At 36.5% G+C, this 25,790-nt stretch overlaps 1 protein-coding gene across 5 annotated transcripts in view; it reads left to right on the top strand.

Annotated features, from left to right (window-relative positions):
- The window catches only part of LOC134741936 (protein outspread), a 427,618-nt gene that overhangs the window by 120,649 nt on the left and 281,179 nt on the right, over window positions 1-25,790 (top strand). For all 5 annotated transcript variants that reach the window (XM_063674815.1, XM_063674814.1, XM_063674813.1 and 2 more), the window contains exon 2: window positions 21,358-21,438. In XM_063674815.1, the coding sequence (XP_063530885.1) occupies window positions 21,358-21,438 (81 nt within the window). The remainder of the gene's footprint in view (window positions 1-21,357; window positions 21,439-25,790) is intronic.

Here is a 25,790-nt window from a genome sequence, read left to right as displayed (position 1 = left end):
TCAAATAAAAAAAACAACGTCGTGTCGTACCAGGCTGTCAAAGAGAAGGTAGAGGACCGCCAAACATGGAAATTGCTCCACCGAAAAGTCTTACTCTTAAATATAATGATGAAGAGATCTAGTTACACTGGCGCCCGTGAACAGGACTCACACACGCAACCACCACGCAACCAATGAGAACACTCATGAAGCTGACAACTGGGGTACGATGATACACTGTAATTTTGCAAGTTATTAACTTTGTTTTGGGGAATTTGGCGAAGTGCCAGGACATTGAACCCGCTGAGTAGATTGCTGATTTCTTGGTATTTTAATGTTTACCGACACGACATGTCGGGCCGCTGTTTATAATTTGTGAGCTTGCTGTCTTCAATTCATTCCTTAATTTTTATACCACATCAGTGACAAACACACATACAAGCCACTTTATGGTAAGGAGTCATCTTAGCCTATGGACGCCTGCAACTACAGTGGTGTTACATGCGCGTTGTCGACCCTTTAAAAACCTGTACACCTTTTTGAAGAACCTCATACTGTAGCCCCTCGGGAAAACCTCGGCAGGGAGCTCATTCCACGGCCAATATAAGTTATTGCTTGTATGCCTCCTAACGGAGTTTGGGTACTTGAGCTCTGAACATAAAAAATTTAATGTCATTAACGGGTCTAAGAGATTAACATTCATTTGCGGGTGACATTAATTATGTCTACAAAACGCGAGTTTAAAGTCATCATTCGCTTGCCCTTTTCCCATTCACTTGGGGTCGGCACAGCATGTCTTTTTCTTCCATACATCTCTGTCACCCGTCATCTCATCATTCACTTGCGTTAGTTTCATATCATCTTTCACACAGTCCATCCACCTTTTCCTCGGTTTTCCTCTCCTCGTACTTCCCTCCACATTCATTCTTAATACCTTTCTCGTCACATGACTTTCATTGTTGTATTAAACTTTTGCCTGCGAATCAGGAGGTTACCCGGTTCAAATTCTGGTAAGGGCATTTATTTTGTCCTATGTATTCAAGTATTGTACTCGTATTCAAGGTTGACGACTGTGATTGCGGAGATCCGCAGAGTGTTCAGTTACGTAATACGTTGCAACATGATTCCTAAATATGCTGCTTTGGAGACAGGTGTTCAAATCATTTTTTTTTCATTCCAATCAAATTAGTTTTGATTATATAATTAAGTATATTCTTTATTGTGCACCATTAAAGAAAAATACACAGATAGCGAAACAAAGTAAATTTATTTATTTATTTCCGATTTCTAAAGATTGTCTAGAAGGTTAATTATTTTTGTATGTGGGTTGTTTTGCACATTGTAGTTTTTCCTCAGTCACCCGTTGTCCACGAACGTAAAGGGTTCGAAACGTCAGGATGTATACTAAATTCAATATACGCGATATAATCCGATTTAATATACATTCACAAAACAGAAGAAAAAAAAACGACCGTAAAAATACAGGAAACATATTTGGAAAACCGGCTAAGTGCGAGTCGGACTCGCGCACGAAGGGTTCCGTACCATTACCCAAAAAACGGCAATAAAATCACGTTTGTTGTATGGGAGCCCAACTTAAATATTTATTTTATTCTGGTTTTAGTATTTGTTGTTATAGCGGCAACAGAAATACATCATCTTTTAATATTTCAACTGTCTAGCTATCACGGTTCATAAGATACAGATTGGTGACAGACAGACATACAGACGGACGGACAGCGGAGTCTTATTAATGGGGTCCCGTTTTTACCCTTTGGGTACGGAACCCTAAAAACCAGGTTTAAATGTTATAGATGGATTTTATTTATATGTCTATAGATATCAAAGATTTATGATGCGATACGACCGTTCTTAACTCTTGACAATCGGAATTGTACTGCGAAATTTTCGGATACAATATTAGCATACAAAAGTGCGGGCTGCGGTCCCGTTTCACTGCATTTTTCCATATTTTGAATGCGACTCGTGTATGAATATAAAAAAAAAACATATGATGAAGTCCTAAAGGCGTATTCTGATTGTAATAAAAGGTTATGAATTTGTTCTGAATTTGTTACGGATATGATGCAGTATCAAAAGTGACTTCTTTAAACAGAAACGTCACTATACCTCACATAACAAATCTAGATCAAATTCATAACTTGTTATTACAATCAGAATACGACTACGACTCCGGGTCTGAATTGCTTTTAAATGTTTAATTTAATTTTAATGTGGACTTGAAAAAAATACGTTATTTGAGAGTAATTTAATGTTTTGTTTTTCTTTATTATGTTGTTGTTCAATGTGTTAATTAGGGTTCCGTACCCTTAGGGTAAAGACCCTATTACTAAGACTCCACTGTCAGTCTGTCTGTCACCAGGCTGTATCTCATGAACCGTAATAACTAGACAGTTGAAATTTACACAGATGATGTATGTCTGTTGCCGCTATAACAACAAATACTAAAAAGTACGGAACGCACTTGTCCGGTTTTCTTCGTTATGATGTTATGTGTCAATTTTTATTTAAATGTGCGTGTGTCTACATCGGTCTCACTTAGTTTGGATAATCGCGAGGTTTTTCTATACTATAGTAGTAGCAGTAGTAGTAAACTCTTTATTGTGCAAAAATACATATTAAAAGGCGAACTTATCCCTTTGAGGGATCTCTTCCAGTTAACCTTTGAGTAGATGATACTTTAAACTCGCGTTTTAAACACATATTTATAGCTGGTCAAGCAAATCTTGTCAGTACAAAAAGGCGGCAAATTTTAAAAATGTAGGCGCGAAGGGATATCGTCCTATAGAAAATTTGAATTTCGCGCCTTTTTCTACTGACAAGATTTGTTTGACCAGCTGTAATTACACGAACGACTATGCTATCTGTTTATGCAACAAATCTTAAAGAAAAAGAATTACAACTACCAATATGGTCAGTACCATACTGTTAACTGTACATAAGTGGACCTTATGCCTTTTGTAATAAGGTTTACCGATGTATAGTTAGGAGTGTTCCTGTTTGTACTTCTCAGTATAAAAGTTACGGGTATAAAGGACCTCCGTCTGCGGTAGAGCCAAATTATGCTACATCATACTACGATGAATGAAGGCACTGCACCTACAATCCTAAAGTAATATAATCCATTATAAATACACTCTAATTTAAGTCTTATCGCCGCCCGATTAGATCTAAATTCAACCAACTCATTTTTGTTTTACATGTTTCACTGGAACGCAATCAAGCGAACTTTGGCAGAAGCGTATCTGGCTTAATTGTTCGGTTGTAATAAGCACCTTAAGACTTATAGTTACGGTTTGGATTGACGGTGGAGGTGCAAGTTGATGGACCGTTGCGAAAGAGATGGATGCAATTACACGTGTGATTGTATTATCGAAGTGTATGTAATGATACAAACAGCCGTACCGTCGTGTAGGGCCATAACAAACTCACTGGAATCGCCAGGGTTGTCACCTTTTAGTAATAAAATTTTCAATCATTTTAGGATTCTTTAATATTTATATAGTATTTATTCTTTTTATTTTTAAACCTTCAAAATCTTGTGACTATTGCCTTTGACTCCGTCTGGCTGGTGGTGTAGGCTTGGCACAGGAGCTACTACTACCTGTCTCTAATTAATACAGTCAGAGAAAGACGGGTAGTGTATCTCTCGGCGGCGCTCCTGTTTAGGCTTTTTTTTACAAGCCTAAAAATGTCAATTGGTTGATAACTCAGCAATGTTAAGGTTTTGTGTTTGTTTTTCTGTGACCAAATAACAGCATCTTCCGCTCCACTCAATTGCCAATATATTCACTCTCCACAAAAGAACCTCACCAGCTAATAAAAAATTGTATCTGTATGGCGACTTGGTCTTAAAGTGTTTAGTAAATATGTGTCGTTCCGTATAATTTTGTGTGCGTGCTGTTTCAATGCGAGACTGCGTATGTGGTCTCATTATTCAAACATTTATTAGTAATGTGGCAACCCTGGCCTATGATCGCGCGTTATCGGCGCGGGCGCAGCAAACGGCCGGCTAATTGCGCGGGATATTCAAGAGGATAAATTGACGGATCGCTTTGGAAATTGCTCTGATCCAGTAGGTACTCTATTCATGATATAGACATATTTGCTTTTCTAAATTTTCTAAATACGTAGGGCCTTGGTTACACTTCTAAGGTACGCCCGGCTGCAAAAGTGCATATCCACTTTATAAATGGAATTCTTTCAGTAGAAGTTTTATGTATAACAATATTTAACAACGAAAACTCGTATGTTAGGTAAATGTTCATGTAGTTTAACGTCGTTGTAAAATGTCGTTTTTTTGACGGTGGTTTCTCGTCTCTTTAACCAATAATTATTTACTTGTTAACAAACAATGAAATCTAGTTTGATAGCTATCATTAGCCAAAGGTCAATGACCTTCTAAAGAACATTTAAATGTGCGTGTGTGTGTGTGTGTCTACTAGTATCGGTCTCACTTAGTTCGGATAATCGAGGTTCTAGTGTACAATCTGGGCAGCAGTTTATTTCGGAATAGGATAAGCTGGAAATGTTCTACGAGACAGCCAAGTTTGAAGAATGGAATTTTTATGGTATAAGTAAATGTAAAGGATGATATAGGGTAAAATATTAACCGACTTCTTAACCGATCAACAACTGCAAGATGCTTGCCCCTGCAAGATGGTCGGATTCCCTTAGACAAGCATGTGGTTCCATACAGAGGGCAGCCCACATAGCCCTTGATCGCGTTAAATGGAGGGATATAGTTGTTGGTCACGATCCTCAGTCATGAGGGAACGACGAAGAAGAGTAACCGATCAAGTAGTGTTTTTAAATTAATATTCATTTGCACACAAACTCAGAGATGGTTGTCCGCATAATGGTGGCAGTAGCGATTTAAACTTTCGCGAGTTTTTGATTTGTTTGCAGTTTTGTTTTGTTGTAATAACTGTCTACAAAATAGGTATTTCGCAGACAATATTTCTCATAAAACTTTATTTAGAACCTAATAAAAGGAGGCTAAACTGATCTACAAATTACGATTACGATCGAAACGAACCTCTAAAAACTTCAACCTTAGATAACTTTAATAACACCCGGAAGGTAGCTGGTAAAACTATCGGTTTGTCTATGGTAAAACTATCGGCTTATCTTTAAAAAGCGTAAGAGCATAAAGTTTTGTAAAGGGATAATGCCTTTTCTAAAGTAGGTTTACTTTAACTTGAGATTTTATAAGCTCTTAATTTTATACCCCTTCCCATTATAAATATAATTTACGATAACTGCAGGGTAAATGCAGCGTACCCACATACTAAAATCAACACTTAACTCACTAAAAATATACCTTATCTCATTGAAATAAGGCTTACGATAGGTCAATTAATTTTAACAACGATGGTACTCGGGGATTCTTTAATAAGGAGTCGAGAAGATGAAAATTGGACGCTATAATTAGGTAAATTATTCAGCCAATTACGTTAAAACGGCTGACATTTTGTTTGATAACGGAACTGTCATATAACAAAAACCGCAAACAATAAACACGAATCCGTAAAGCGAATGTGGTTAACGGATGGAGATTATTTACTTTCACAAGTAGATTATTTTTTATAACTTTTTTATGTAACTGGCAACCCTAAACAACTTTTAATTGAGAGCATAAAGTTACGGCACAGCTTCTAGTTTTTTCGCTAGAATCACAGTAATGAGAACGTACGAAGGTTGTTTCTCGGGAAAGCATAGGACACTTCGTAAATGCGCGCATTGCCTCCATAAGTGCTGTAATCTTTTTATGGGTTGCATTCTTCATAAATGCTGAGCGTTTGCGGAGCATGCTTCTTGTTACTTTTAAACCAGTAACGCTGATGTGTAAGGAGACCTTTTTCAATAAATTAAGATGATACCTAAATGTACGTCATGAAAGATAAATACAATAGTAGAATTTTGTTCATTTACAGTTTTATAGATTCTAATTCGGTGATGTAACTTAAAATTCTAGGTTTTCAATTTATTAAATTTTAATAAGTTATTGGTTATTTTGGTGTGATCTCATCGTGTAGCCTCTAAATTGTGTCAAGTGAATGTTAGTCATCCCACCCGAAACACATGGCACGCCGATTTATTTTTAGAATATACTTTCGGTTTTCCTGTAGGTATTGCATTGGACATAATACATATATTTCTAAGAAAACCCAAGGATCCGGCTTCATACTCAAAATAAACAGAAGTAGCAATATTAATAAATATTCAATATGTTTAATGATTCATTGCTTCTCACTTAAGTAGTTAAGTCTGAAATAAACATTACTGAGAATAACAAACGAATCAAGCCATTTCCGTTAGTAGAAAAAAGCGGCAAATATAAAAATGAAGGCGCAAAGGGTTATCGTTCCATAGAAAATTTTAATTTCGCGCCTTTTTTTCTACTGACAAAGTTGTTTGACCGGCTATAAGTAGTACGTTCTATAACTGCCAGTGACATTGTAAACAATGAAGGAAAAGAAACATTTGAATTTCGAGCGCGTCGAAAACGGCGCCATGGCCGAAAACCGAAACTGCCAAACTAGTGACTTATACCGTTTAGTAGCAAGTATTGTTTGTGCTGGAGTACCTATTTTGACGTGCGGCGAAAATCGGTGAAGCGTGCGTTTGACTATATCCCTTGAACTCAATATTCATAACGGTGCCGACCATTGTTTTCCCGTCTTTAGAAACGTCACGTACACAGGCGCCATCTTTACTTGAAAGGGACGTGCTTCAACCTATCCAGAAATAATAGGACCCCGAACAATCGCAATGTTCGCATTTTTTCCCAAGTTTTAAAACAATCGAAGCTCTTTTTATAATGGTGGTTTTCATGACCCAAAGAAAATTATGAATGCTGCGAGGTGTTGCGCATTGGAATCAGTAGCTACCCGTGTGGCGGTGTCGCCATACATTTTAAATATTGTTCGGAAGCGTATGTAGGTCCAGCTGTCAAGACAATACAATACATGTAGGAATGTTGCGGTCAACGAGTCATAGACAATAATGTATTCGCGGTAGTTTAGGCAGGTGCTTTTCTTAGAGTACTCACTTAAAAGGTTTTCACGGTGCAGTTATGAAAGGTAAAAAAAGATTGTTTAAAAAATAATTTACAGTCCTGTCTCAGGCATATTGAAAGCAATAATCTCCGCTTTAAATTTTTATAAGTGGTCAGTTAAGATGATTTACTGGCTTCAAGTGTAAACTGTTTAGTGGCAGTCATAAATATTGGTCAACAATAAATAAACAGTCGAGATACGTCGTAAAAAGCGTGACCTCGTATACTAAAATCGATTTTACGGTGATTTTTAACACTGGCCACTACTTCGCAGGCTTCTATTTAAAAAGAGCGTTCGAATTCGTTAATCTCAACCTGAATATGATTATCGGAATAAACTGGCCGTCTATTTTTAAAATTAGAATATTGTGTCTTTGTTACATGCGTGTTTTTAAACGGTAGAATGAGAGTGACAGTAATATATTCAAGCTCAATACCGAATACAGTAAACCTGAGTCATGTGACACGAATCTAGTTTGCGGTGATTAATGTTCCCTCTAAATAAACCGTAAATAGAGATTAGTCAAGTCGTTTAAGGCTATTTTTCTTGTATTGGATTTGGGATTGATCTGGCGAGTTGTATTAAGGCCTATGCACACCGGAAGCTAATGCGTACACATTCACGTGCACATGCGCGTTGTAATATACTGATCCTTATGAGAAACGACATACCGCTTGCGTGAGATGCGTGCACGACTATATGAGCACACGCAGCCGGTGTGCTCTGGCCTTTCGAACTGTTAAGTAACATATAAACCTAATAATGCAAATCTAACCAAATTGGTCAGCGTCAATGTGTATTTTGTATACAAATACTAATTGGTATCTTGTATACATTAATATTTTTTTGTGAGACTACCTAACATATTTGACAATCATTTTCGCAGTTAGATTGGAGAATTATGTTTCAGGGCAATTAAAAATTTGTATTTAGATAGGCCGTTTTTATTACTCCCGAGTGTAAACTTTGTCCATTTCTAACAAACGCAAACGTCAAGATGACGGATAAGGACAGACGATTATCGACGGCTTGTTAAATTTATAACCTTATGTCTAGTATAGGAAGTTACTAAATGAAGTTAGACCAAGAAAAGTCTGCAACGATTTTAATAGCACACGCATTGCAAGCAGTGGCGTAACTAGGGGGGGGGGGGCAGAGGGGGCAAGTGCCCCGGGCGCCATCCAAGGGGGGGCGCCAAAATGGGCAAAAGGCAGCAGCAGGGAAACTTTTGTCAGTCGTCAGGGGGCGCAAATTTGGTGACTGCCCCGGGCGCCATATCCTCTAGCTACGCCTCTGATTGCAAGTGTTATATATACATCATCATTTCATAGAAGTTTGACGTTTAAAATTGAAAGCTACTTTCAGTAGCTAGAAAGCATAAAACTGTTATAACTACCGATGACGTCACAACGTCTAAACCGATTCGTTGTGACGAAAGTAAAGTCTGAGACGAATATAATATTTCTAGTTTTATGACCGTGCTCGTAAAGAGTTGTGTAATTTACGCTTTCTACCGATTAACAAACTGTTGCGTAACGAGGAAAGTCATTTTTACTATTTACTATTTCTAAGGGCAGTGACTGTTGAACATTCTGCCATTGAAGCGAAAAAAAATAAGACTGATTTAAAAAATCTCGGACGGGTTATCGACATCGACATGTTTTTCCATCGAACGGTGTTAAAAAGTGACGTTTGCTCGAGGCCATCCATTGATCAGTTTGTAATGAATGCAATTATTCATTGCATTATTAAAACTGCACACACAATCTAATGTAAGTTTCAACATTCTGCATAACACCCGCATGTCACAAACAATCCGAAAACGAATAAAAATTGTCTCGCAATTAAAAGTAAAAACGCCGGCACCATTACTAACTCCTTTGCCTGTGACAGAAAAAAATGTACGTATAAAAATGGCGGGCATTAAAATAGCTCGCTCCGCTTATTTAGAGCAATAATAGTCTAACTACTCCAATTTAAATAATTTAGCTTTGGTATTGGGTTCTGTATAATTGTGATGATTTTTTGATTGGGAACTTCCGTTACAAATAGAATCGAATGTTTTAGCAATTTTAACCCTTTAGACTCAAAAAGTCGTCGTAAGTTATTTTCATAGCGCCAAGAACTATTATGGCGTACATACGTTGTCAATGTTTATTTTGCTATTGTCCCTTAGTTAGGTTAGTACAAGTTTTCTTTTTATCGTTGACATTAAGGTTTTCCAGCCTCATCAGAGGCCTTTCGCAGATCTAGAATGATACTCGAAAATCTTATCAGTTGGTGCTGAACGTGATTATGTTCTGATTTTTGATAACTAGGTAGATTGCTGTTATTTCCGAGAATTCCGAGAGAAATACGACGCGATATCTCTGTTTATTTCAATAAATACCTAGATACCGATAAGTTTGCACTGTCTTGCAGTTTCTAGCAGTGACAATGACAATGCATGAGCGTGTCATACTATCGAACAAAAATCAATATCAAAGGTCAATCCAGATACAATTTAAAAGTGACAAATTTCTTCTTGCCGCGCGGCCCGAGGGAGACTTGCACAAGCTTGGGCACATCCTTCTTCTTTTTGGACATGCCCTTGTCACCACGTTTCTCCCATCTTTTCCCTTCTTCACCGCCAGTATTCTTTTCCTCGACAATCTTTAATTTTACTTCACGTAAAACTTGGCGAGCGACTTAATGTAAAACATATTCCTACAAAAATATCCCTTTCAATGTCCAAGGAACTCCAATAATATTTATCTCGACTATAATTCCGAGATACAATCTTGTTGAGATTTAGTGTGAGAAATTGTGATGAACCTCTGATTATAGGGGCGGCGTGCTTAAAGGTCTCTGGAAGGTCTACATAACCTTGTGGTCCTTGTATGTTTTATACGTTGTACTTAAAAGCTACGGCGATATGTGCGTAGGTTTTCAAGTAATTATGATGGAACATTCTTCTTCTATTCATTTTCATTTTTGTACCCACAACACAAGCCTTATTGAACTTACTGTGGGGTGGGACTCCCATAGTGGGGTCTGTAAAAATGTCCTGTAATATTAACACGCTTTTATTAGGTCGACCTGTATGTAACTATGTAATGGAATCTAAGGTAACTAATTTAACCATCTTCCCGGTTTCCGATTAAGCTGAAATTTTGCATACGCATGTAAGTCAAGGGTGACAATGCAATATTATGGTACCATCGAGCTGATCTGATGATGGAGACATGAGGTGGTCATAGGAACTCTGTGATAAAACAACGCAACCTAATTAGGTTTAGTGTTTGGGGTTTGTAGAATTGTCTCGATGAGTATTAGTTGCCTGTGGAAAAACGTACAGCGATAAAAACTTGTACATTTTCCAAAAACATTTATTTATTTTATTCTTATGTTATTGTTGATGAGTTTAGTTGAATTCAAATGATAGCACGAATCACTTGAGAAATGGAATCAATTGAACATGTTTTTGTGAATTAAAAAAAGGAATCTGTGAGGAAATACTAGTAATATTAATCTCTTGTCTGTGTATGATAAGGATCTTGACCGAATAATTTAGTCATCTCTATTATGTATTCTCATATGTGAATGATTTTTTCTGCTCTATACAACACAGCCTAGGTTAGAGTTAGAACCCACGATTTTTGATCACTAAATACGAAAGGACAGTGACCATTCTTTAACTAGATATGTATAATCAATTTTTAAGGAGTAATTAATATTTTCTTGGATAGTACCATAGAGTAACTTATACTAGAGCGGTACTGTCATAGTAAATTTTGTAACCCCAGTAAATTCACTGCCATCTGTCGACACACTGTAAAACTAAAAATGAAGATTTATAAAAATACGATAGAATGTATTTAAATATAGATAAATGATTTTTTTTATTTGCATTAATTATTTTTATGATTTTGACCCATGTTCTTTCACTGATATGCGTTAAAATTGTTAAATAACAAACGAAACCGTCAACGCCCTCTATACGACTGTAGGCCAACACTAGTAGCGCCCTCTTAACGAGAATCAAATTTTCTTGATTTTTGAGGCACGTTTTTTCCTTAGACTGTATCCATCTATTACGGAGTTATATCTATCTTTGATAGTACTTACTTAAGTAATAATTTAAACGAGTTAAAAATCGACGTATAAAATGAACATACCTATACTTGCTTGATGTGATGTATTATCGATATTTACAAATTCAAATTCAAATAATTTTGACGTATCGAATACATTACAACAAGTCTTAAGGAAATACGATCAAATATCATATCAAATTACGCGAATCATCGGAACGATGTTCCACAATCGGGTCAATTCGAACGTAGACTGGCATCAGAATGATATTTGAATCATATTACTTAGTTATCGTCTGTCTCGCCCGCGCCAATACATGAACGGACAAGTACGAGCGAAATGCAAGATAACTGAATGACATCATAAATAATTTCACGGTTTAGACTCACTTGTTTTAGTACTCGCTTGTTGCTTGTTTTAATGTTAGTATGTCTCACAACAGTTTAAATTTGAATGACATCAGTTAGATGTCATTGTGATATCAATGTACGTTCGAATTGGCCTAAAATAGCATTCGCATTATTTGCATCTCGTTCCAATCTGCTGCAAGTGAGACAAATTAACCCATTCAGAAGCCGAACGGCCAATCGGGGACTCCTGCGCACCTTCGTCAGGGTTGCCACTTTATGTGCAATACGAATAAAAGGTAATATTTGCAGTGTTGTAATATATAAACCATAGAATTGACAAAAGGTAGAAGTCGCTTAAAAGAGGACGAAGAATTGTAGTTTTTATATTGACTTTTTAATCAAGGACAAATACTAATAAAAAATCGCACGGAATTTAGACTATATTTGCAACCAAAACCAAAAGTTTTAAGTTGGCTAAATAAAATAAGACACGCAATTATTTCTAATTTTTATTCATTTTTAATTTTAATATTATGTACATCGTTACCGTGCGTGTCATAGCATTTTAATTTCGTAACATAACAGTATAATACTCGTAAAGACACTTCTGCTTCATTGGGTGACCTTTGTACAGTTGTAGACTGATGCCTACAGGAATACTTGAGTTAAAAATCACGAGAAACTATACTGAAAATACTGGTTACTGAATTCTTTGAATGAAGGCATGAAATTTTCTGATTAGGCCATTTAATTTTACATAAATAAATATTATGGCACACTTACGCAAATCACTGCACTGCACTGGTTTTCTGGTTGACAGCCCTGCCCACCCAGCATTCTCCGTCGGATGTCGCGATTGCTCAATCGCCGAAATGTTTAATGGCTGCGCGCGCGCAGTTTTTGCGGTTACGCGCAGGTGCGAGCACTCGCGGTTGCGCGATTGTAATGTCATGTGTTTATTGGTTGAATTGCTTGCATATGTTTAAATGACGGTATGTTTAATTCAAAGCATAGTTTACAAACAGTTCCAGTTTAGACTTCCGTAGCCAAAAAAGCAAAAACGGAACCCTTATAGTTTCGTCATATCCGCAATAAAAATAATTCTATTCTATATTTTAACTAAATGTATAATAATAGCTGTATTTTGTGAGCCTCTACCATCCTCTACTTTTTTTTTATTAGTTTATTTAGAACACAAACAGTCACATATACAAATGGATTTGAAATACAAATGTACTTAACATACTTAAGAAACAGACCTGGAGGTTCATTATTAAGTACATAATGTTAACATACACACTAAAACAACAGAGATAAAAAGTAGATCAAAGAAAAACAAGAGCCATACCTACCTAGGTAGGTAGGACAACCGGAAAGTTACATTTATAAATTTACTTATTTAAATTCAATACTTGAAATATTAAAACAATTTAGGTCTAAGTTTCATTCTTCTACTTCATTTAGAAGTATAACATAAATAAAAGTTGTAAATATCAAGCTGTGGCACATCATTCGATAGGTCTTTAAAAACATTAAAAAGCTTATATAAAAGTTTTTTGATTAAGTTAATATTTTTAATAATAATCGCTTTGTAAAACCCCTCACAGATGGAGCGATAAGATATCGTAAGACATCTTATAGCAAGGCGTCTTACGATATATTTTACGTACTATTTGACAAAGTCCACAACTCCACATCCACACACGAAGCTATTATGTATTCATTTAATTCAAGCAACATGGCTCATAAAAGCTTTGAAACATAAAGATCTATTAAAATTAAAATACAAACTTAAAAATTAAAATATGTATTACTAAAATATTAACTAAGTTACTGGAAACATGTCAAAAATAAAAGAATAAAAATTAACTAATAAATAAAACATGATTCACGTAGAATTTCAGATAAACTAACTTTAAATCGAATGTCATACAAAAATCATAGTCGCGTAAAAATAAGTAACATGTCCCTCATAAATTAATGAATACCCATACAAGACTTCTTATTTAACCCATCTGTGAGACACTGGTGCGTGCAATGACAACCAGTGCCTCACAAATGGAGAGTCAACTCGATCTGCGACGACCGCTAGTAGGGCGCTTCCGCTGGCGCGCGCGCGGCGAGCTGCTGACATAGCCCTCTTGCGCATAGTAGCGTAAAAGCAATCCACGCGCGCCTCCGCGAACATACCCGAGGCGCCGGAAAACCTGCTAAAGGCGTCATTGTATTGAACACGGAGAGCGTTGTGTGTATATTATACTCGTATATATTTCGGTAGATATGTTATATTTAGCTCTGTATATTACGATATATTTTTTTTTTATATTTTATCTTTAATTTTTTATTATTTAATCCAAATATAGTGAATTTATTTATAAAGAAAATCTTAAAAAAATAATATTTAGTTACATGTAAAAAATCCGCAACGCAGGCTTCGTCAGGTGGCCACAAATGCAAATCAGCAACATGCTTCGTCCCAAAAATACCAATGATGATATCCGCAACAGGCTTCGTCACTTTTTTTTTTTTTTTTGTTTAAATAAAATAACCGTCACGAATCGCACCTGGTTCAAATGTCCCCATTACGCTGGCAGCGTTACCGCGCTGAATGGCCAACGAGATCTGTCGCACCCCCTGTCCCTCAGCCGCCGACCCAAATCCCTCACAAAGTCCCTAGCCTCCACAGCCCAAGGTCCCGCAGTCTCGACTGCAACCGGCACAAAGTCGTACGTTGGTTCCAGGGCAGAGTACTTGGCATGCTTCGATATATTTTGGGATATTTCGTCTCTCTTACAATGTAGCTAGGTGCTAGACAGAGCGATATATAATTTCTTATCGTTTTCGTGTGTGGTGCTTAGATATCTGTCGGTATATTATTGCTCCGCCTGTGACGGGCTTAAGTCCTAAAAATGTGTACCACTTTGAGTTACGGCCCGGCCACGACATCACGCGGCGGCGGCAGCGGGAACGGAACGAATGGTCCGATCGCTGTGTCTCGCTCCAACCTATGGCCGCCGCTCACCGCTGCAGCCACCGCTCGATGTCGTGGCCGGGCCGTTAGGTATACGTCACGAGCTAAAATGACACATAACATAACTTCGCGACTCCCATTGCCATTAAACTAGCCTACCAACTACCTACATCCACACCCAACACACGTCATTGACCTCTTTAGCAAAAACAATAGACACTCAACCGACGACCACAACCAATTGTCAATAAACTGTCAATTTTCCTATCCCCTATCCCAACTACATAAAGTCCATAATAACCCAACAAAATCCAATTAGAAAAGGCGAAAGTATGGTAGCTGGTTCCCAACAATTGTGAGGCATGGAAAGTGGTTTTCCACGGTGGAAAACGTATTTCACTTAAGGAGAAAACTTATTGGCTTGTCGATTATGGAATGTGTGACGGATTGACGGATGATCTTTTACTTGGTATTCTATTAGAAGCAATAAACATTACGTTGAGTGATGTCTTGTTTGTAACTAACAGTAATAGTGATATGTGTGACATTTTGTACTTATTTATTGTAAAGATAAATAGGGAATTAGTAAAATAAATTTCATACAGTAGGGAGACCTTATTTATTGGTCTAACTTAAGCGTATAAGACTTTTCAAAAACGTTTCTTCCATGATATTGTTATAGTAATAGCGTTGCGTCCCGTTTGAACATTACTTGTTTAATTGTTTTATAGTTCGTTTTCTTAGCATTAAAAAGAAGGTTAGCGATCGTCTTTACGTGTCTTTTTTTATTAATAATCACTTTTGAATAATAAGTTACAGCAAACATATAACAATTATAATTCATATACGATCTTTTACATTCTTTTGATTTCTTTTGATACATTTTTATTTTCATTTGGCGTTTGTCGATGTACGATCGGTATCTTGGATAGACCCCATGATGAGGACTTATATTCCGCTACTTCCGCCTGATTAGATGCCAGCTCTTGAAGCTTACTGGGATAGCCCTGCGCAAACGCAGTAATTGCCACGCGAATTGAGATAGTCATATTTATTGCTCGTTTATTTGGCGAATATGAAATTTAGACTTAATTAGCAACTGCTAGAATTCATAATAGGACAAATTTACATCTTCAATTAATATTCTTCGAAAATAAAGAGTAGGTAAGATAATCTTACGGCGCCAAAAGACAAGTAAAGATATATAAACTAGAAGATACGAAATGACAAAATCTTTGTGACATATGTAATAATGTTAGTTATTGAAGAAAAAAAAAGGATAGGTATAAATAAAAGTGGAAAGTAAAGAGTTTAATTAGAGAGAGAGAATAATTTCTATAATCAGATCCACAAATATGTGTATCCGTGGAATACAACACAGGTTTAAAACTTCTCCTTGGCCTCCACGACAGAGCAACTCTACCTTTAGAATACCATTAACGTAAGTACCTACCTCTTAACTTATCTTGCCTTGCTTACTTACTTTCAGTTTATGAAACTCAAATATTTGGTATGATTTTATTAACAAAATCTTTACTTTGTCCTATATAAATTATACTTTATTTTTTTTACATTACACCTCCGTAATTATTATCGTCATTGATCAGTCGCGCGTGGTCAGATTTCTGTATCAACAGCTCTGACACATGACCTCGCGTTGTCAAACTTGTCACCGAGACACACGAGCCGACAGCTGTATTGCCAATATCCTGCGTTTGCTAATGATATAATTTACATCAAATTTGATACCTTGTTTGCATTTTAGTTACTGTTTAGTATTATTGTCTCAACATTAGTAAGATTGTTTAAAAGATTTGTATTTTCAGAGGTATTATTCAATAGTACACTTGGTTTAAACAAATCTTGAGCAATTTTATTATTTTGAAAATGTTGAGATGGGCGGGAGGTGTGACCCGATTGGATAAAGTTCGGAACGAGTATATACGGGGGAGCTTTAAAGTTGCACCAATCACCGAAAAACTCACTGAAAATCGTCTTAGGTGGTACGGCCACGTGAACAGGCGTAGTGATGATCATGTCGTCAAAGTTGCATTAAAAATTCCAGAACAGAAGAGAGGCCCAGGCCGCCGTCCGTCGACCTGGTGGTCAAACATAGAAAGAGACCTCAAAAGATCCCAGATGTCAAAAGAGACAACCCAAAACAGAGTTGCTTGGCGCAGAAGAGTGAGGAGGCCCGACCCCAAATAAAGGGAACAGGGAAAGAAGAACGAAGGAAATCTTGAGCAATTTTAATAAAAACCATGGATTTTTCGCTACCATACTTTGATACGGCGTTCTCCTGTTTGGAAAGATGTGGGAAGTATCATCTGCCAAACGTATTATCTGTAAACGTATGTAAATCCAAAAGTAATTGGTTTTAGAGTTGCGTAGTTTATTTAGTACAAATATAACAAACATCATACAACTCTTGACATACATTGCTTCTTTACTGCTCCACTTGATTACTTTCACGAACCATGTATCGCTTTAATAACAATAACTAAACTTAATACAAAAACTAACCTGTCTTCGAAGACCATAGAAATTCTCTCTATGTGTGCCGTGCCAAATATGGCGCCCATTCTGAAGCCGATAAAATGTAACGTCTCAAAATTAAGCTAAAGGTGAACGAAAACGGCATAGACATCTCAATCGGATCAGATTCCGCTAAATGGGCTATCATTACGAGCGCGCGAGCGCATGATGAGTGATCTACACGATAGTGATCGAGAGCTTGATACTTAGCGAGTTGAAGAAAGAAAGATTGTAAACGCATTTAACGAGACAATTGAAAATAAAAAATAGTAAAAGACGATACGAGATATAAGTGATATAAGTGAGACAAGTTATCACAGGTCCAATTAGTGTTTGAGGAATTTTAATACATAATATCTGTTTTCGCTTTGACCGTAGGAAATTTGCGCTTTAAATGTCCTATATAATTGTAGCTGTTTAGTAAATTTATGAGTCCTGATCACAAAACATGATAGTGCGGATTTGCGAGTGTTTTATTTTCTCACTTTAATAAAACTATTTGCGTAAATTGCTTGCGTAGTGTTTGACGGGAAAAAGGTATAACATAACATAACGCACTGATGTTAGATTGTTTCAAACTAGGATTTATGTAATATTGTTATAGTATTTTCAAACAAGTACATTAAAACATAATCATTCCTAATGCACGCAGGTTGTTAAGTGTACAGTTAATCCAAGTAACATCTTGGTATAAAGCAGAACAAACCTGTATCCGTAAAACCACAAAAGAAGCTTCCTAATCGCTTTGTTTATTGTCAACCGCACGCGCACAAGAAACTATTGTCTCTGAACTGCAAACCAAATGTTCTTAGCGGCACTTTTTTACAAAAATCATTAGAAAGTGAAATGTCCGTGCACAATTAACGAGTTTTAAAGGGTTTTCTCGTAAATCTTGATAATGAAATGCTTACTGACTCGAAGCGGGCGTTACTCGACTCGCTTTGGACCTTACCCTTTCAAGCTTAGAGTTCTTTTTGTATCGCGGCGGAGTCAAAGATAAGTCATTGGAAAGTGAAATGGGGGCGCACCTGATGGTGCTTTCTTTGCGTCTCGTTCTTTTTGCCGCAGTGAGAGTGGTCTAGATTCGATAATTGTGCCGGTAGCGGGCCTCCCGGTGTTTCGGCACTTGTCGGCAGCCTGTGACTTCATTCACCGCATTGTTGTTTGCACTGAATTCGATCCGTTTTTTTTCATGGACGCTCTGGAATCCTATTTTCTTGATTGAGCGTCTTTGTGGCTTTGACGCTTTTCTTTGTGCCATTTCTCGGCTCAAGCTGATTTTTAGAAAACGATACATCGAATTCGATTGACTTGCTGGATTTTATCAGTTTTGACCCATTCTTTCAACAATTGCTTTAGATGGGGACGATAGTGCGTATTTTTAGACTGCTTTTATCGAGTCGTGATTCCATCGACACGGATCGCTTATTATCTCATTGTCGCTGATAGAAAGTGTCGTTCCGTTGGTTTTCGTCTATTGTTCGGGTCCTTTGTTGAGCTTTGAATTTATTTGAGTTTTGATTCGACTCCTGCATTGACTTTCGTTTTCATATTTATCTTTGTGGTTATCTAAATATTGTAAAGATCCCTTTTACTAGTGAAATCTGTTGTTGCAGTTAAAGTCGTTGTTAATAAAAAAAAATAACATTATGCTTTCAAATATGTCCTCTGTAGATGCAGTTTTATAATTAATAAAAACATGTCTTCCTAAAATACTGAGCATCAGAACGTGCATATTAAAATCATTCCTGCTCATCTTTTGTCAGTATCATGTTAAATTAGAGCTAAGCAAATTTATATCATGACCTATAGATGCACTTGAGCACCAATTTCTCAGACACACATGGTACCTACACATTAACATAGATATATAGATACAAGTTAGCATATGGCATAGTATAAACTTTCACCTTGGTCCTGCGCGCGCATGATAAATCTCCGCGCGCGCCGCTATCGGGGATCGACGAAAGTGCAAGTCGCCCAGTTCCCACGCCTCCCTGTTGGGAAACGATTCCGATTAATTGAACCAAGTGTCGATTTGCGAATCGATTTTTAAAAGGCCAATGGAATCCTGGTCACGGCACCATACATAAAAACTACATGAACCCTTTGATTTCTCTTGTAATTTCCCTTTTTCTTAATACTCTATCCACAGATAAATTTAATACTTTATCCACAAAAATCTCGCGGTATATTTAACCCAAAGAATGATACTTTTTTTTAAGATTATGGTACATTTGAAGCTGATGTTAGGTTCGCCAAACCTTTCGTTTAACGTCGAAATGAGGCACTAATAGCTATAGTATAATATTTAAATAAAATACAAAAATATCTCAATATCTTTAATTAATGACAGCAATATGTAGATTGTAGATAAGGATATTGTGACAATCTTAAATATATCTGATCAGCATAATTTCTTGTTCTAATGTGTATCTCGCTAACACCCCTCTCATAATACAATTTATATTTATACTTATTGAAAGTCATATATCTTATAAGGCGTCCATTCAATGCTATATTTATGTGGTCAATGAATCGTTAGTTTTTTTGTAATCAAGCTAAGCTACTGTGGTAGTAGGCCTAATTTGGAATGCCATAAGTATAAAAGGGTGAGTTGATAAAGCAATAAGTCATAATAATGCTGGTTTAGCGATGTTGGCTGTTGAAATAAATTATATTATTGATCTGGCAACACTATGTAGCTGAGCGGTGTAAGTTATAAACTGGTAACAATAGATGTTTTAGATTCATTTGGATCTATTTTTTACTTTGCAATCGAGATTATGGTTTTTGTTGTTTTTTGTTGTCCAATGTCCAGTGTTTTGTCCTAATCATGCAATGTTGCATATAAGAATATTTGACGTTTAAGGTCGTGACACCGCTTAGACGTTTCAAGTTTTTGTTTTTTGTCTTTGATCTGATATCCTTAACCTTTTAGAACTTTGACAAAAAATCACCAAGCACGATAATACTACTGCTGGCGGCGCATAATACGTTACAATATTCGTATCTGTAAGTTTAGATAATTATCTTTAGGTATGAACTCTTGTCTTTAATTTTCTTAATTATTATATCAATTTTCTATCAACTAATTCCTATGAAATAAAACTATGAAAACGGATTATATCGCGTATCCGTTTTCATAGTTTTATTTCATGAGTAACTATCGCGGTAACCGAAGACAATATTAACTAATTCCTATGTTAAACTAAAATTTTATATCTACCACTAAATCGATTTAAACGTCCAAGTCCACAAGTGCCAATAAACCCACTCTAGTAAATGTATGATCGACTTAAACCGATTAACGAGTAATAAAATCGCTATCTCTTTTCCTCCGCACCGGCGAGTAAAGGATAATCGTAAATTAGCTGGCGATCCTCTGAGTTTACGCCTGTCTGGGACTAATTTATGCCCTTTGGCGTTTGAGTCTGTCATTCATTAAATGGTAGACGTTAATCTGTGGGTAACTTTGTTAAAGGCTCCGTCACATTAACGCTGAAGCGTTCCGTTCCGGAGCGGTAGCAAGGCGGTGAATGTCACATTGAGCGCGGATTGAAAGCGTTTTGGTCGCGGACCCGCGTTGTAAGTTACCTACGGCTATGGGTAGGCGGGCGCAGGCAGCACAACCGCTCCGCCTCCGATCCGCGCTAATGTGGCGGACGAGTGACCGGGACCGCGCCGCTTCCGCCCCGCGACAGCTCCGCGTCAGTTCCGCATTCGCTCAGCGTATCGAGAGCGGTTTGAACGCGGTGCCGCGTTTCGGCAATGTGTCGTAGCTCATAACGTTCTGTGCATTCCCAGTTGATTCCGCTACCGCGTCAATGTGACGGTGCCTTTATTGGGAGTTCTGTCCTGAGAGTCCTGTCTGCAGTTACGAGGTTGGCGAAAGACATCTATGTTCAGTGCTATGTTTATTTTTACTTAGAAATTTTCTATTTTGGAGAAACTGGCTATACTTGTAGAAATACTTATAGTTCTTTACGCTAATCCCTTTTTATATTATTTAAAAAACCTCATAAATGTATTTTAATTAATATTTGACGACCGATCTGGTCTTGCTTGTTGGTAGTGGCCCTGCCTATGAAGCCGATAGTCCTGGATTCGAATCCCGGTAAGGATCATTTATGTGATGATCACAGATATTTGTTCCTAAGTCGTGGGTGTTTTCTTTGTATATTATATATATCGTTGTCTGAGTACCCACAACACCAACTTTGAGCTTACTGTGGAGTGTGCGGTACTTAGTAAATTCGTGTAAGGATGTCCTATAATATTTCTCATTATCATTTTATGTTTCCACAACAATTAGTTTATTGAAAACTGTTTTCAGTGTTATAATCTTTTTTTGTTTTGTTCACAGGCCAGTCGTAAGATATCAAAATGCGGATATCTTTTCGTGGCGCCGGGCTGGGACTTCTCCAATCCGCTCTACAGAACAAAGGTATGTGTTTAATGTTATAAATACATATTGATTATTGTCATTTTCAACGTTACCATTACCATCATTTTTATTATTAGCTCCATCATCATTATCGTTAATATGAGCAGCATTGAGATGAAACATGTTATAATACTCGTAATTTTTTACCTCATAATTATATTGGCAGCCATCGAAATGTATAGCAAATAAGTATATATATAGTTAACATTATTATTGGGATTTCTACATGCTTAATGGATATTATTTCGATTGCATTAGAGGTTGAATATTTGAACATAAGCAAAAAAGTTTTAAAATAAATACATTATAAATATAACAACTTAGACTCGAGAATCCTGATAAAGTGACGCCATATTTCGAATAATAAATTCGGTCCTTCGAGCCGAATACTAAAAGAATTCTAAATTTTATCACCCTCAATTTTTCAACACAAGTCCTTTTGTTGCTCCAAAAACATTGTATTCCCATCTCAGATTTCAAGGCGTCGAATAAAATGCAATTTGATGGTTGTTTTTAAAAAAAAACCCAGACGCATTAGACCCTAATCGTTTTTTCGCGGAACCTTCATATTTATGGGCCCATAAAGGCAACATGCGCGGGCGCATATCGCAGCTATCAATTATGGATTGGCTATTTATCGATTGGTTACCTGTTATATAGGATGACCATCAATAGGGTACAGATGTAGTGCGTAATTATTTTCTATCGTATTTTGACGGAAACGTACGAACGTGTCTTGCTTGCAGTCAGTCTCGGAACAAAAATTACTGAGGTTGACTGAAGTAGCATGACAAATACGAACGTTTCCGAGAAAATACGATGCAAAACCAATTATACACTACATCTGTATTTGCCAATCACTAACACGACACCCTGCATTTAGATTTTTATCAAATTTTGACAGCTTATTACTTGACGAGGACAATTACTGTCAAATTGTTAAATTACGCGGAATGACATGCGGCAATGTGTCAATGTAATTAATATTAATCTGTTGACGGGTTATTGAAAAACATAGTATATACTATGTTATACTTTTGTAAAATGGCGTCTGATGATAAATTTGCAGGGAAATGATTAATATGTGATGTGTATTGATGATGGAAGTTATGGAAGGCCGAAGGTCCTCAATCCATAACTGAAGATGACACAATTTTTAATGAGCTTACAGTGTCTCATATTTTTTAAGAAGTCTTGTCTTAAGGGGCCCACTGACTATCAGTTCGCCGGACGATATCGGCCTGTCAGTTAGAACAAAAATTTGACAGTTCCGAACAACTGACAGGCCTATATCGTCCGGCGGACTGATAGTCAGTGGGCCCCTTTAAATTTGTATTTGTAGTACTAATTTGTAATACTAATGACTTTGAACTTGTCTGGACACGCTGCCGCGTGTCTCTTATATTTCTTCTAAGTAATCATATGTATTAGTGTTGGCAGTAGTATGATAAAATTTGAATGAAACAAACGAATGACAATATAATTAATGTCATGCATATGTGTCTCAACCGCATATTTTAAAACAGCGGCTTAATTTATCAAAAGTTATATTACAGTATATTTTTAAATATATATTTGTATTCGCACTTAAACTATCGTGAGACATATTTCAAAATATTTATCAGTACGGTTGTTACTCACTATTATTTTTAGTCGCTTTTGGCGTGTTTCGGATTCTTCGGGAATCCTTCCTCAGGCACGAGTGTCCGCGGCGGTTGTACGTCGTGCACTGCCCGCGCCGCCCGCCTCGTCGCTCGCATAGTGAGTAAAAACTGTACTGATAAATATTTTGATATATTTGTATATTTTAGAAATAAAACTAAGGACTAGTGTCATTGATTGTTGACAAAAAATCAAATTAAATTTAAATGATACGATTTTGTATCAGTTAAACTTTAACCTTAAATCAACGTAAAACTGTTTATTTTTAATATCGAAGCTACCCGCAGAGCTGGATGTAAAGGTAATGATAATTCCTCGCATTTTCGGTTCTTGCGTTGTATTGCATCAGACAGACAGATATACATACATTATGCATACTGATTACAAAAAATATAAAACATTCAGTCGGGTTCTCATAAGAGTAATATTCTTTTACATTAAATTTGGGTCCTTAAGTATTGAGGATAAATATGCCTCATAACGTTTTTTTCGTATGTAATCATGTACATATGACATACTAACTCAGTTTTATATTGGTATAGTATATACTTTTGTCTATTTTATTTCGATTTTAAGTTGTGTGAATTTTCGTAGGTTTTACTACCCATATGGGTATAATCTTTTTTAGAGGTTTTAACTTGTTTGTTCGTTTTGATATACGAAATAATATAAATCTAAAATTACCAATCTAATAGAAAACAGCACTTGGCGTGAGATCATTTATCTACTTTTCCATTGTGTAATAATGTTTATATAATAACTTTGTCGTTATTATAACAAGCGGAAAGCAAGGGTAGTCGTGCGTTACCGTCTTGCCTAATTTTAGTCCCTTTCTGTGATAAATTTGTGTAATCATTTTTATCCGATTTACATTTTATTTTCAAATCTCTGTATTGTAGACATTACCTGGACTACAGAATCTACAGATACAATTTAATCAATAGATTCTATAACTACTCAAGTTATTTAACGTCATGAGAGATAAGTTTCGAGGGAACTGGCAATTTGATTCCCACGGCTTGTTTCGGATTTGTTCTTTAAGATATGTATAAAAATTAGTTAAAAAAGTTAGCTTAATGCAAAATTGTAACTGGTCATGAAAGAACCCTAAAATCGTATTCATACTTAAATTTTTAAGATTACGATAAGGCCCAGCAAGGCGCAAATCGACGCCAAAAAGTGTCCAAAAAAACGCGCCCGCGCACTGGAGCTCAAAATATACAAAATGACGTATAATACTTAGAAATGCACTTAATTTTCTTCCGCTTTGTGACTGTATAACGTGCCAGTACATTATTAATCAGTACAGTACATCATTAGTTATCAATTCAGATGTCAAATCTTTTATTCTCTTGTTGTTATCAATCAAATTCCCAAGTGGCTCGTGAATTGTGAATTAATTTGCATTTTTACGCGTCATTTTTTATCCGAAAAAATGAATAAAATATGAGATTATGAATTATATTGCTATGGACAGATACCTGTAATCTTTATGTCTGATATGAGCTTGTAAGCATACTTTAAACCACCGTATGTTCAAATAAAATTTATAGGTCTTACTCATTCTTGAAGTATTGAGATACTCCAATTTGAATTTACCTACTATACAGCAGGTAATCCTGATTTAGATCTTATTAGTCAAGTTCTCAATCAGGATTTCCTGCTGTAGACAGTAGGTAAATTCAAATTGGAGTATTTCAATAGTTTCAATACTTCAAGAATCTAATAGGGTAGGTATGTAAGTTTCGTTTCTGTCTTGCCGGATACCAAATATATCGCAACTCGCAACACTTACAGACGAAACAACAACGATCATCATGTCAATGATCATTAGATAACGCAAGACATTTAAATAAGTGTAATTCCAAAACAATGCAATTGTGCAAATGCAGATGCCTCTGGGCGTTCCGAACAATTTGTGATAAATAACGCTTTAATGCGAATGAATGTTTAGCATTTAGCGATGTAATCGCTTAGTAAAGTTTACATGGATTTGTCTAAGATCACGAAATTGCTAAATGCATGTTGACTTAGACATGTTTTGTCTAAACGAGATTTAGATGCACTGTTTGCGTGCCCATTTTGCGTTTTTGCAAATCTATCGTTTGGGCTTATGAGTGACTTTATTAGTTTTCAGAATTAAAGGTTACTCCTTTAAATTCCTATCAATTTTATTTCATTGTCTAGCCATTATGATGGTTCCAGCTTCCAGCACACTGAATTACCACAACTTTCAGCAATATCAGAAATTCCATGAAGATAAAAACGGGACCCTATTACTAAGACTACGCAGCCTGTCTGTCTGTCTGTCCGTCCGTCTGTCTGTCTGTCTGTCTGTCTGTCTGTCCGTCTGTCACCAGGCTGTATCTCATGAACCGTGATAGCTAGATAGTTGAAATTTTCACAGAAGATGTATTTCTGTTGCCGTTATAACAACAAATACTAAAAACAGAATAAAATAAATATTTAAGGGGGGCTCCCATACACAACAAACGTGATTTTTTGCCGTTTTTTGCGTAATGCTACGGAACCCTTCATGCGCGAGTCCGACTCGCACTTGGCCGGTTTTTTTTAGGTTGTACTAATGTGTTGTGGTGTTGTGTTATTTTCATGTACCGAATGTACATCCGTCTCGCCCTAGGTCTTGTTGTTATAATAGCCACTTGCATGTATTTCATTCACTTTAATAC

Source organism: Cydia strobilella, chromosome 6 (genome assembly GCF_947568885.1).
Source record: "Cydia strobilella chromosome 6, ilCydStro3.1, whole genome shotgun sequence".
Lineage (NCBI taxonomy): Eukaryota > Metazoa > Arthropoda > Insecta > Lepidoptera > Tortricidae > Cydia > Cydia strobilella.
The sequence above is the reverse complement of the archived record's forward strand: the minus strand, read 5'-3'. Positions and strand labels throughout refer to the sequence as shown.